At 35.3% G+C, this 15,078-nt stretch overlaps 1 protein-coding gene across 1 annotated transcript in view; it reads right to left on the bottom strand.

Annotated features, from left to right (window-relative positions):
* Positions 1-15,078, bottom strand: part of ADGRB3 (adhesion G protein-coupled receptor B3) — a 439,895-nt gene that overhangs the window by 12,339 nt on the left and 412,478 nt on the right. The window contains exons 25-27 of the mRNA XM_062489771.1: positions 12,064-12,159; positions 10,781-10,820; positions 7,610-8,253 (exon numbers count right to left, since the gene is read on the bottom strand). Of these exons, the coding sequence (XP_062345755.1) occupies positions 7,610-8,253; positions 10,781-10,820; positions 12,064-12,159 (780 nt within the window). The remainder of the gene's footprint in view (positions 1-7,609; positions 8,254-10,780; positions 10,821-12,063; positions 12,160-15,078) is intronic.

Below are 15,078 nucleotides of genomic sequence, written 5' to 3'. Positions count from 1 at the left end.
AAAAAACCATTTATTTTAAACTTACATAGTAAGGAACATTTATTCTGTGCTTGTGCTTCACTTTTTCTGTGCGGCTGCATACAATGAAATGCAGCACAAGTGCTGCCCGAGCATATTCTCCTAAAACATAAAATCTGTGTAATTGCCACAGGAGCAGCAAAGTTCTGCAAGTTTTGTAAACCAAAGGATGCTGGTTATGAATGTGATCCTGCACCATGAATAGTTATTCAAAATACTGTCACTGACACCACTAGGTACATGATAAGGTCCTTCTGGCTGCTACATCATTGTCCTGAAATGACAGCAGTGTTATTTTTTGAAAAAGGAAACATATGCAGAAGCAAGTAGTCATTGGGAAACCGAAAAGGATGAAGGAGTTTCCCTTCAGTCTCAATTGGATGTTGAAATTTTACTCAGTTGTTCTAGTTTCTTCATGATATACAACAACCATGAAAGTAATGACATTAATTGCAACTGCATGTATTCTTTTCTTCTTATATGAAGTTTGTTATGCCTCTTTTAGCTGAGGAAAACTGAGTTTTCCACACATACCTAAAGGCTTTCAGAAATCAACCATCTAGCTCATTCTACACATTAAACTGACAAAAGGAAACTGAGTAAAGGGGGAAATTTCCTTGTGTCAAAGGAGCTGCTAAACTGGTCACACCAATATGATTATTTTCAAAAAGCTGTTGCTTTTATGAACCTGCAAAACTGAGAATTATTTTAGCAATGTAAAAATTACATTGGAAGTTGGTGGTTTTTTCCCAAGGATCAGCTGGAGATTCACTTGAGTATAATGTTAAAAGAATACAAGTAACAAAAAGCTGTAAAGGATATCATCTATGGTTTGCCTCATTTAGTATTTTGTATTTGACCAGATTCTGTTATGATATTTCAGGAAAGATATAGAGAAGGGCAATGAATTTTCTACTACAATACCTTCTATAAGTCTTTTGCGGTTTAAGAATTTCCTTGGGAAGAGCATATTCTGAAATCTAAAATGTGCAGGGGTAGTGAATTCCACAATTTAAGTATGTAAAACATGACAAAGGAAATTATATTGGTCATCCCTTTGACATTTCACTTGACATTCCTCTTTTGGATATTATAGGAGATATGAATAATAATTTCCTCTTCACTCCTCACTCATCTGTTCTTCAAGATGAAGAGCCCAAAATGCTGAAGAACTGGAAGGGTAGGTAATAAAGGGACTGTATAAAAAAACCGAAGGTCCATGCAATCAGTCAGCGGCTGGGAGTTAGCTGGTATAATTCTGAAAAAAGTGAGGGGTATTGGTCGGCTTCAACCCATGTGCAATTGCAAATGCTACAGAAAAGAGATCAATTTAAGCAGCAAGGGTGTGATAGACCTCTTTGTCAACTCCAGTGACAGTTCTGCATTGCTGCTCTGCACTGGAAGAAGCCAAATCATGCCTGTAAACTGGGGAAATTTCAGAGGAGAGTAGCAGCAAAGAGTACTTTTAGGAGAAAAGGATAAAAGAGTGATACAGATTTGTGTGACTTTGTCACTGGAAGAAGCAAATACAGAAGCTTGCACAGAAACCTTAGAAGGATATGAACACTGATAAACAAAACTTGTATTGGAAAAACCTGGAAAAAATCAGAACTGGTATTGGGGAAAATAAGTTTATGTAACTATGCAATAATTGCTAAGGGAAACAGTGGAAGTCCTTCACTATAGCCTAGAAAGTGAAGTTTGACTATGTTTTAGAAGAATATATTGTAGAAAGTGTTCTTGCACTGATAGAAAAGATGACCTGACAAGAATTTTTCCATGTCTAATTTCTTAATTGATAAAACCCATTTTATGTAGAAAAAAAACCCCTACCCTTCATGTCAGAGCCAAAATAAAACTCAGTGAAAAGAGATTTGTGGTAGAAATTTATTTTAAATCAATTTTACTTTGTGCTAATCATGTATAATTTCTCTGTGTAATTTCAGAACAACTTAAAACTCTGCTGAGGACAAAAATAGAATTTTGAAGAATCATTTCCATACACCAGCACACACTAATCCACCGGCACCAGCTGCTCCTCCTAGAAGACTAATAAAATCCCTCTCCATGCCTGTAAAACAAAAAATGCCTGTTTTTCTCCTTATTCTATTCTTCATTACACCACTATCTGATTAATTACATCAGATACTCCTAAAGATATATTGCATTGTCCAAAGCATAATTGAAACCAGAGATACGATATTATAGTGAGGGCTATAACCATGCTTCCATTAATATTCAGTCCTATTATCAGCAGTTTATAATTCACTCTGAGATGAGATTTGACATACAAAATCTTAGCCTGAGGAGGATTTTTTTCCCAGAACAACAGTAAAGAAAAATCTTCTTTAGCCCTCAGAAATATAAAGGTGGAATGTGGATAGACATTTGTTATTTAAAATGCCTTTTTTGTGTATATAACTGAAAAACAGTCCAGTTTTTGAATAGAAGATTGTTGGCTACTAGTTCATACCATGAGCTAGACATAAAGCCAACAAATTTTTCATGAAAAAGTGAATTTAATGTAGAAATTTTAAGTCTTTAAAATATTCTAGCAAATTTAGTACAGCAACACAGCACAAACGTAACTTCAAAGATCTCACTTTAAAAGTGCTCTGACAAATAATTGTGGCCTGCTGCTCCCTGTTTTTATAGGCCAGCCTGCATATTTATTTACTCAATCAACTAACACAATTTGCTTTGTGTTTCTGAAGGCTTTGAGGGAAAATGTAGCACTTGTTAAATAGACGATGATATGAAGTCTGCAATATATGCTGCACTTTATAAGACTAACTAAAATTTCAGTTCTTGACATCTTCAGTTACTACAATAAACTCTTTCTGATTCTACCCCCACTTCTGTAAGATAACTTGAAAATAAGCTGCATCAATTTCTGAAGTCAGAGGACTCTGAGACATACTCACTCAAGTGAAAGGGTTGTTACAGGGTTAGACTTGATTTTACTGAGAGTAACAAAATTGGCAGGAGCTGTCTCCACAGCTTATTGGAGAATGAAATGAGGAATGGGAGGGATAGAGACCTGAGAAAAGAATGCCTGAAAATAAATGCAATGTGGAAACACGATAAAGAAGAAATTCTTGTGGTGCTCATTTTTTTTGTGTTCTTTTTTCTTTACTTCTCATGTCATAAATCAAAATGACTCCACATTATTTTGCTTTTGTTCTGTCTGGTACTTTATTGTTGAGATTGACAATTTTGACTTTGTATTTTTTCTCTCCTTTCCTGGTTTGGGGATTTTATTACTATGATTATTATTATTTTTATTAACCTTGTTCATTTCCTGCTATTTTTATCTTATTCTTCCTGATATCTTCTTTTAGGTTTTTTTTTTTCCATTTCTGCCATATTTCCCACCTTTTTTAATGTCTTCTTTTCTCCTCTTTACCCATCTTTACTTTTCCTATGCACTTCACTGTCTTTAAAATACCCACTTATTTTCTCAGGTGTAACACTACTTTCTTCCTTAAGTCCCTGGTCAGTGATTTGGCCAAGGACCTAAAGAGTAGACTGTCTTTGAATGTATTAAGAGCTCTCATAAATGAAAACAGAAGGATTATTTTGGTCACACAATCGACTTCCTACACATAAAATCTCCCAGCAGAATCTGAGACAGAAAAAAGAAGATGATATGAGGCTAGAAAGAGGATTCCAATTCTTTACATGACAAATAATTTGTGAGGTTCTTTCCTTCTTGTTCTTATAAAGCAGATGACATTTTCCCCCTTTAATAAATGTTTCTATTGCCTGTCTTTGTATGTTCTTAATTTTATATAATTTTTATAGTCTGTCTTCTTTCAACTCTCTTCCATTTCTGCTCATGCTACACTAAACATAGTTCCCTTCAAAGAACCATTCATTCTACTTCCACAAAGGCAACAATGCAAGTCTCGTCACAGGTATCTTCTTCTTCATCCATTTATTTCTTGTGCCCAGTAAAAGGAGATGTATTATTTATCCTGGAGATATGTTTCCCAGATCAGCTTCTTCCTCCACATTCAAACCTCCTAACCTTCCTCTGCATGTAAGTGTCTGGGAATGCAATACTTCACTTCAAAGTAACTTGATTTTAATGAGCACAACACTCAGTGTACATTTTCAAAACAAAAACCATTCCAAAACACTGTATTGAGTGTTTTCTTCATTATAATCAAAACACTTTGAACTGAAGGAGAATACTCCAAGCCACTTTGATGCCAAGGTAGCAAAGCCAGTTTTAATCCATGCATATAAGGGATGTTCAGGAGATTAACCAGATGTTTGATTAGTCCTCCTCAGAAACTCCATGATGTGCTAATATGCCTGCCTGTGCCTATAATCACATAAGTACTGTTGGGTGCATACCAGATAAAATAAAAATCACCGATTTGCACATTGAGAATCTGCACATCCTTAAATTTATACTTATCTGGGCAATACCTGTATGTAAATATTATGGCATTCTCAAACTATCTTTTGAAAACAAAAATTCTTCCAGACATAATAAAGCATTTATTGTTCACACTGAAGCATTTCCTTCAGAAAAAAAAATAGATATAAAAGTTTTAGAAGAAATTTGCAACACACAGTAGGACTCATCTGACTAAATTTAGGACATCAACATTTTTGATGCCTGTGCTTGAACTACTCATTCTGGCTTCCTCTATGGAATCTGAAAAGCGACACCTGCACTGAGGCATGTCATTTACTTCATCCTGGAGCAGATGTCTGAAAGTGTCCTAAAAATGGCTGTTTGTCTCAATTGACTCTATATGGGAGCCAAATGTGAAGAGCTCTTTTTCCATTTCAGAAGGGGAAAGGGGAATGTCTACATTTATATATTTAATGGTAGCAGTGGTGGATCCTCTCTTCAGAGTTAGAAGTCAGGATATAAGTTTTTTTTATGGTGATACTGTAGTTGTGTTCCAACTACAAGCTGAAAGGAGGAGGAAGCTTTCTGCTGCTCAGGATCCTCTCCTTTAGAGCAGGTCTACTGGTCTACCCTGCTTTATCAGGATAAAGGTGGGCAGGGTGATCTTGAATGTCCTGCTGAAGGCTTTGCTACTCCGTAATGTCTGACAGTGCCCTGTCTTTTGAAAATCTTCTACAAAACAAATCCCTTGCCCTCCCATTTTTAATTTGTTTAAGAGAGCCACAGAAGTTAATCCAGCTGGCCAGTTCCAGCCAATAACATTTTGGGCTTTCCCTCAACCCTTGCTTCTTGCAAACTGCATATGTAAAAACACAATCATGCTCTTTATCTGGCTGGATCTGCTTGAGACTCTGATTTTCTTCTATATACAATTTTCTTTCATGTTCCTATCTTTAATTCAGTGCAGCACATCCTCATCAAGTAATGTTGGGAATCACAAAGGCAGACACAAAATCCAAAACAGTTTCTTTCATTTCTGACCTGCCCTAGTATATGTGGTTTTTCCTTAATACATAGGATTATGCTGGGTTTGATGAAGTTTACAAATATAACTGGCTTTCTGGACCAAAATACAGCCTGCTAAACCTAGTATATTTCCTAAGCTAGAAGAGACTATATAGTTGCCATCTTACTGCATTTTACTGCATTTTCAACTACATACTCAGTAGTAGCTTCTAAGCATAAAAATCATATACAGAACGATGACTGAGATTCTGTGTCTATATCCCACCTTAGAGGTAAAGTTAAAATATAATACAAATACAGTTAGAAAAACAACTTTAAACGAGCAGTACATTATACTGATAGATTTTCAGGCCTATATTCAAAAGCAGCATCAGGAACTATAATTTTGCGCATGATGAAGTAACTATGGTCATGATTTTCACTGCTTAACTAAGATCTATCTTTTTTTAAGGTGTCCTAGATTAACTCTGTCACCAGTGGACGGAAAGAGGCATCACCAGAAATTAATTTAGACTGGATTGTATCATGGCATATATGTCAATCCTCTCAAAAAATTATGAACCTTCCTTACGTTTCCATATGTCTAATATTAACTGGACTCTATATCTGAAAAACATTATCTGAAAGATGGTATTGTAGATAGGTGGGAGAGGATACAGATGGAAGGTGACCTTAGCTATTATACTTCTGGGGCTGCATTAAATTTGAGAACTCCTGTGCATCACCTAAGATCCATCAACTAATATATCTGAACTGAGGACAGTAATTTCTTTAACAATGCAGACTTTCTTTGAAAGAGCCTGTCTATCTGAGCACTGAAAGGACAAGCACTTAGACTATATTTTAGAAATAATTTTGAAAATTTGTTCAAGATTATAAATATTCACTTTAACAACAACCAAAACATGGATAATTTTTGATTCCATGCAGATTGCTACACTTCATTTTCTATTAATTTTTAAGTTAAGTCTTGTAAAAACTTATGGTAGTACACACACATATAAATGGCACAGAAAATATTTTGCTTTCAAACCTGTAAAGATAGCTCTTGAAAAGAAACTAAATTCTGATCTTCTGCCCAAACTCTTCATAAAACTTCACCTACATAAAACTCAACTCCATTTAAAAAAAATATCCGTAAGTATCCACCATTTATGTAGCATGAGCTACAGTTGCATCTAAAAATTTAAAAATCAGGCCAATTCTCTGTTTCGCTATATAGACGGGTCCAAACATTGTAGAGCAATAGCTGATGGCTGAAAGTTTGCACATACAGTAGACTTTTTTCCATGTGTAACTTCTTTCAGAGAATGAATGAATACCACATTTTTCTCATTTTTCTTTCTCTGTCCCACAGAATGCCACGTTTCACAACATTTGACATGCTGGTGAAATGTATTCCCAGTCCTTATGGAGATCCAAGTATGAAATTAACTCCAGCTTACTCCTGGCTTTCATAGGTAAAAGCTAAATAGAGAATGGCAGTGTTTGATACTTAGGTCTTAACAATTTATTTCAACAGTTTTCACTTTGAAAATGCTTAAATCCCACAGACAGATTGTAATAATAACTGAAAGCCTTTTAAAGGTTTTCAGTTCACTTTTGCAATCTGGCTGAAATCTGTGATAGTCCACACGAAGCCCACCTGCACCTATTGCACACATCAGTTGTACCAATGCCTGCATGCACATGCAAACAAAACTAAATCAGGAAACAGTGAACTATTGGATGGAAGAATCCAAGATTTACACCAATGAGAGCAGAAACAGACCCATCATATCTGAGACAGATATGATTGTCAGCAATAAAAAGGCAAATATTTTCAACTGCATGTGCTTGCAGGTAGGGCAAATGATTAGCAGTTGTATCTTGCAGGAATAGTTTTTCTTCTCATAGCAACACAGAATTTTCCAGTGGACTTTACCTGGTAGGTCACGAAATCCTCGGCAGTCGTGTGGAATGTTAAATCTCCAGAACTATATTGTTTCATACAGACTGGCTCTGAAACTTTAGTCTTGTTTTCTAGGTATAAACACTTCTGATAATAAGAGAAATATGAACAGCAGTGTATGATCCCAAACAATAATTTATACTGAATTAAAACATTAGCTTCACCCCTTAGACACATGACACCATTTATTGTCTTATCATAAAATTAGAACAACAGAGCATGCAATTTGTTTATGCACCACTGACCTCTAAAGAGCTCAATGATATTGTGGATCCAGTTTCACTTCTCGATAATCCTGCATTGTCATCCAGCTCTGAGGCAATGAAATTCTTCACTGCTGTGCGGGGCTCAAATGGCAAACTCTGCATATGTTCTTGGGTGGGAAGATGCTGGTCTAAGTTGATATTAAATTGGTCCATTACAGAGGGATTCATATTGAACTCAGGATTAACTTTGTAGTGCAACAGCCTTTCATGAGGCAAGGTATCCATGCCGATATTCATTTTGCTTTCATCCTTCAGTGATGGCTGGGTATTTACGGAGCCCCGGGGCATGACTATGTAGTCGCTTTCTATCATCCGTTCTTGAGGATGGACAATGTCCATGTCTGCACCTCTCAAATTATCGTCAGTGCATAAATACACGGTCCTCCGCAGCTCACTGTTGTCTTTTTTCAAGCACTGATTGGCCAGTTCACTCATACTCATAGGCATGTGGAGACCTGTTGGTTGCTGGATGATGACTTTGGAGATGATGTTTCCAGGCAAGGTTGAATAGCTCATTCCTTCAGGGTTTGGTCCCTTTTCCTCTTCTTCATCATTTAGTGAAATTCTAGAAAGTGTTCCTGTTATAGTGGCTGCTCTGCAAGGTCCAATGTCTTTATGCAGAACTGTGGGCCAGAGGACAGGATTCTTACAGCATGAAACCATATCAACCTAACACTGCTTTTTCTTGTGGCTTTATCTAGTGGTGCTTCCTTTACCGCTGCATCTTCCAGAATCTTTTCTTTCTACTTATTAACTTTCATGTTATAAATATTGTTTTTGGAACAGCTTTTCTGTGGTTTTGGATTTTTTGTTCTCTTAATCTACTGTGTATAACTGACACTGATCTCTGACTAGCTTCAGTCATTTATACGATTAAAAACATTTCATTTATCCCTACTGACTTACATAGATTCTAGGTGACTTACAGCTTAAGTAAAAGTCTACCATGTGGAACTCATTAAGGGTTTTCCAAAAAAATACACTATGACATCCATACTGCTGTTATTAACCCCACATAACCTCCTGGAAAATGTCAAACAGATTGTAAGGAAGAATCATTTTGTCAATCCATTGTAATGACCTACCATAAGATTATAACTATGAGCATGTGTTCCTAAACTCCTAAATGTTCCTTTTCACTGAGTTTTAAAAACTCTTCTCTGTTAAATTATGTTTTAAATAGAAGTGACAAAAGAATTACTACATTGGTAAGAAATTCCATTGATATCAGAAATAGTATTCTACTGCATCTGGAAAGTTTATAAAGAATATAAGTATGTTTTATAGCAGAGTCATAAGCCCCTTTTTTTCTAGGCCTAGACCTTCCTGGTCAAACTTGTAGCAGCATCCATCAGTTTTCACTGGGGTGAGGTTTACATGTAAAAATTACGTATCCTGTCATAAAATTCAAAATTTCCAGAAGCATTGAAGAATGGCTTCAAAAGCAAAGCATCTATTCAATCACAATTATTCATCATAAAAAAATAGTAATAAAAAAGAAGCTAGTCTATAGTCCAAGATCTGTAATGAAAGAAAAGGGTAGAAAGAAAATAATTGAAGTAACCAATTACTGGGCTTATTCCAGGTGGCTACAGGGATTTTCTGGTCCTGGTAGAAAATATTTTAATTCACACCAGTGCTATTTTTTACAACAATACCCAGTTCATGGGCTGAGACAGAAAGACAACTTGAAGTATCTAGGCATTACATTTACATCTCTTCTGTTTGCCCAAGGGCTCAGCTCCCCCAGCACCCACCTGTCAGTTCACTGCCTTTTTCCACAGCAAGTAGCTCATAAGACATCTGACTCTCTTTCCTCACACTAAACTAACTCTTCTTTTTCCATTATGAAAAGAATAATTTGTTTCTAATCAACTGTGTACAAATACCTGAATTCAGTGTCTGCTTGTTTCCAGTGACACTTGTTCAGACATTTCAAAGAGTGATCTATTCTTAAATTGGTCATTATCAGAAAGTGAGTTCAAATGCTTATCTAATTAAGCCTGTTCACAAGTGCATTCAGTGTCAGTCTCCTTTAGGATGCCTCTGACAAGGCCCTCTGTACTGCAGAGCTGTGTTATCTCAGTTAAGAAGTAGGAACTACACGGATCAATGCTGAATTTTTGTCTGCATTGGATGGTGACACAGGCATTTGTGCTACAATGCACTATCCTGATTCCTCCAAAATACACGTGCATATTAAAACTACCTGTAGGGAAGAACTGCGACTACATAGCAAGACACTCAACTGGCAGTCTGTTAAAGGTGGGTGACTGGAAACTCAAACTTCACCTTAATGAGATCAGCTTTCTTGGCTCCACATACAGCCAGTGAAGAGATAGTGTCCTTCAGGTGGCTGATGCAGAACAGCTAAATCAGGCTTCTGCTCTGACTCACTCTGTGAAGAGGACACACTTTCTCCTTCTCTTTGTTGAAAACTGAGGGTGTTTAGGCAAGAGTGTTTCCCTAGGAAAAAATGTCCTTTTGAAACATTTCCTAGATTAAAAAATTTTTGTCGAGTTGAAATAGTAATTTATTTTGCACTGCACTATTTAAACAAGGTTGGCAAATTAAAAGCTCAAAATGTCTTGTCTTTAATATAGGGAAACAAATACAGCCAGATGATTAAAGATCACACTACTGAAATACCTCAAAAAACCAGCAACTTTTCTCATTAAAGTTGAATAAAACTTAATTTCCTAAAAATATTGTTGACTTCACTTAGAGTCCTAAAAATCATACCCTTTTTAAAATCAATGCAAAATGATGCATCCTTCATGTACACAGCTGTCAAGATACACTATTTTTTATTTTTTTGTTAAAGTAAAATTATGTTTTCACTTTTGCTTGTATACTGGGGAAGGAAAGCTTAATGTGTTAAGAATTATCTTCTTTCCACAACTATTTACTTTCTAATAAACAGTCACACCTTTGACTACTTTCCAAATGCTGAATTCTAGTTAATGGCCTTAGTAAAAAAATTAAATAAACATATTCATACAGTGAAACAATTTTTCACATTTTCTTTTATTTAAATTAATAAATATTTCCTGTAAACAGCTAAACCCCAATGTTTTTCTGGCTTTCACTTTGCAAGGAACTCGTACATGGCTACTTTTTGTTGGCTAAATGCTCTCTCAATATTCTTACCTGACCGACAAGCAATGTCCACATCCTTCTCAAAATCAGTCTGTAACAAGAAACAGCGAAACAGAACAGCCATTATTAACTCAGCCATTATTAACATACCACAATTCCTTTTTGCCAGCTAGTGCTTCCAAAATGTCCTACTTACAGGGTCATAGTCTCTTAAAAGTGGTTTCTTGCTGCTGAGAAGGTGAAGTGTATTGTTTTACAACAGCAGAGCTTTACAAAGTTTCCTAAAGTATAACTGGGTGGTTTTCAAACCAAAGTATGCTGCCTCACCAGAAAAAATAAAATAAAATAGGTGGCAGTAGAGTATGTAATTTTAATAAAATGATTCAGTGTATAGTTTTTAATGTATATGGAAGAATAACTTCTACATCTCATCAAAGGATCTTCTTTAAGGAAGCTTTTCATGGTAATGCTATGAAAAGAAATATGAAAAACAGCCTGCAATACAAATTACTGTGAATAAGTGTAATTCAAATAGTCCATTCTGTTTGAAACTTCATTAATTTGTTGTGAAGTGCTTATTTGTTATGAAACATTCTGTTGAAAATGAAAGCACACCTTTCCTAGTTAAACAAAGCTATTTATTCTGTTAGAGAATTTATTTACTTTTCTATTTTTATTTTCACAACAAGTTTATTCCATGCTAAACGCTCAATAAAACTGATCTCTTTCTTGCTTGTGAAGTCCAAACATTAAATTCTTGTTTTGAGTCATCATTTTGAAGGGCATCTTCTTGCTGTACCTTGCATTTTTGCTAAGCCTTTAGGGTCTGATTCTGACCTCATTATAGTCAATGACAAACTGTTGTTCAAAGTGAAGAGACCAATATGTTGTCTTAGTAAATTACCTAATAATATTAGCAAAATTCACTATCTCTTAATGTAACACACTAAATAGATTCCCCCTGTAAAATGCCTAGCATTTTCTCCTTGTCTTGTTTGAGACCATTTTTCAAGGTCTCATGAAGGGAAATACCTCAGCACTTTTTATACCAACACTAGAAAAAGCCACAATATATTATTAAATTATTTTTTATTCTCTTATATGAATCTTTTGTCCTAAAGAACACTGGTGGAAGATACTGATTCACTGTACTCCACTAAATAATCACATCAATAATTTAAAACTAGCTAAGATATTTAAATGAGCAGATGATTACGTAAACAGACTTTTACTTAGGTGTTAATATTTCAGCTATGTGAACTTGCCACATACAATACAGTAAGTTTTTGTTAGAAATACTAAATTCGTAGTCAAATAAGAAAATAAAAGCGAACCATGATTTGAGCATGTCCATTAGGAAAAGAACTTGAAGAATCTGCATTGATTGGATCCTGGCAATTTCTTAGCCGACATCTGAATGCATCTTGAACCTGTGAAAAAAATATACTGATTCTTGTGTAACATCATAGACTCCTATTAGAGATGAAATTAAATCGTATGGAATACAGTGCATGACGTTTCTTTAAACCACTTCATAAATCAGAGGCAATAAACATAAATGCCTATTTCTGTCATTTCATACATTGGTTATACTTTTTGGCTGCAATAAATTTGTCAGTCTATCACATCAAGACCACAGAATTAGTTTTATGTGTGGCCAGAATTAGCTACTAGACAGAGATGACATGGTATTTAAGCCAATTATGTCTTTGTGATAGTATTTGGCTTTGTTTTATTCACTTAGGTAGAGGTCTGATAACAAGATTAATAGATATACTGCTAACCATTGCAAGATGAAGTGTACCTTCTTGATTAATGTACGATTCTTGAAATACAGTTCTTTACATTTATTGAAATAGGTTCTTAAAAATTACTGTAATCTCCTAATTGTACTTTAAACAGTAAGTCTGTTTGAAAGATATACTGATTCAAATAATAATCCTTAACTCCATGTACAGGAAATCGAATGCGTCTCTTCTAGGAGTAAAATTCTTCAGACGAGAGAAATATCTTCAGTGTGAGCACACAAAGAAAAGTGGACTTCTTGCACATAGATTTCTTGAAAGTACAAAAGGAAGTTATCAGAAATAGTACTGTTTATTTATATGATTCATAAAGTGAATTTGAAGATTTCTCCCTAAAACACAGTGTATTTGAGGAATAATTTAATAGGAAATGCTATTTTTACATTCATTTGGGACGAGTGTATGTCTAAAGAAATAGTGTTATTCAGCACTTCTGTTAGAAACGTGCTTCATCGGAGGGGCACATTCAAAAGGAAAATGCAGTTTCTGTTTGCTGACAGTAGAATGCAAACATATTTTACTGCTTTCTCTCAAAAACAAGGATGTCAAGGCAAATTTTGGAATATAATGTTTTACAATGTGAATTTTAGTGCCAGAAATGCAAGCGTCTATACAAAATATATAGTCATATTCCTGACTGCAAGATGTGACTTGGAAAACAGGAACTTGGTTGGGTGATACAATTTCTTGCTTGGATATAAAAGTACTATGAATGAAATGCCTATAAAAAACTACATTCCATTTATTATCTGTAAAAATTACCTGATGTCTTCTTCACAATAATTAAAAGGGAGAAAATTGTATTCTAGTCATGGACATTTTGTGAACAGCAGAAGAGGATAATTCATCAATTATTGCTGATGAGAAGCTATCCCCTTTAAATGTATCATATTCTAATGTGAGTTGTTTAGAAGCTATCACAAAAGCAAAAATAAAATTTAAAAATATTCTAATTAGAAAGCATTTTTTTTAAAGGGCTCAACCCTTAAATGAATAGGAGTGCTCTGCAGTCCTGACAAGTGACTGTTGAAGGTGGAGGGAGCCAAAAATAGGACAGAAAGAAGAATGAAGCAAGGTGGGAAGGTTTGGATTAATTTCAGAACACCAAGACTTACCACATGTTGTAATTTAAAGTGTGCTGAATTGAAACTCAGATTCTGATTTTAGGTCACTACACTTGCTTTGGTTTTCCATGTGTTTGATGTTAATTTAATTTGGCATCTCCCAGTTGCTGCAAATTTAATCCAAGTCTTCTCTCACTTTATCAGTGCTGAAGTTAGGTCACACTTCAGAGTTTTATACTCTTGGATAAGCACTGGCAGAGTGATTTGACAAAAAATATAATAAAAAATGCCTCCTTCAAAGCATGCCCAGCTGTGCTGAATTTCATTTCAAGGCATATGTTGCTTGACTCCAAAGCATTGTTACTTCAGAACATACTGCTTATCTCACTTCACTCTGTGTAGTGGCTTCCTAATTTTTGAGACTCTGTGTTCATGGAGGTTCTCCAGTTCTAATAGCTCCACCAGACCTTGAGAACCTCATGTCATACTTTCAGTCCCTTCTGCATTAAAGCAGCAAACCTTGATTTTAGGATCCTCTTAAATGTGCGTGTTTCTTACAATGCTTCTGAAGTACAAGCAGCATATGATCTGAACATGTTAACAGAATGTCAAATGCAGCATTATCCATGATACTGACATATGTTGTAATTTCTAGATGTCCTCACCCAAGTGAGAATCAAAATAGTTGAACTTTCTAAATACCAGCTTATCTTCTAAACTGCTTGTTCAAAACTGTTGTTTGAGTATGTAAAGACTTTGCTGTCTTTACATTTTTCTTTGAAACATAATCTTGTTTTCCCCCCGCCTTTTAACATCAAGTTACAAGATTTTCTTAGAGCCAAGCATAGAAGGAGAGACAGATGTGATGAACGTGCCGATACCAGGGAAGTAGTTTCCTTAGCAACTGTAACCAGCTCCAAGCTTTTATAACTTACCCTTGCCCTACTCATGTACTTTTTATTTTTCTCTTGCAATTCTGAAATGTGGGCTCTAGACGCCAACGATGAATTTAATCCAAATGCTCTCTACTTCGCAGAACACAGCTAAAGAAAAAATTTCATGTGGATTCCTCCCATCCAGCATTAACATAAGTCACTAAGTGTGATTCAAATCAGCTTTAAAGCATCTTGTGTTCAAGCAGATCAGGCAAACTGTTTTGCTGAGACAGATAAGCTTCAATGCTTACCCCTTGTATCGTTCTGTGACACATTCATCACCATTTTCCAATCCCAATTAGGTGTTTAAAAAGCAAGGTGAGGGAAAAAAAAAAGAAAACTCTAGGCTCTCTGGCCTAGGAAGGCAAAATAAAGCAATAATATCTTACTATTTTGCATTTTTCTCCCAAAATTTCCAAATAGTCTACAAAAGGTCTTATGCTTAAAAAGTGTCATATTAATTTTAGAGTTTAGGAAATAGAAGACATATCACTTAGTTCTCCTTAAGTACATCTTAGTTGGTGAAAATCCCTGGCTTCCTAAGG

This window comes from Cinclus cinclus, chromosome 3 (assembly GCF_963662255.1).
Source record: "Cinclus cinclus chromosome 3, bCinCin1.1, whole genome shotgun sequence".
NCBI lineage: Eukaryota > Metazoa > Chordata > Aves > Passeriformes > Cinclidae > Cinclus > Cinclus cinclus.
Note: the sequence above shows the minus strand (reverse complement) of the source record. Positions and strands in the feature narration are given on the sequence as shown.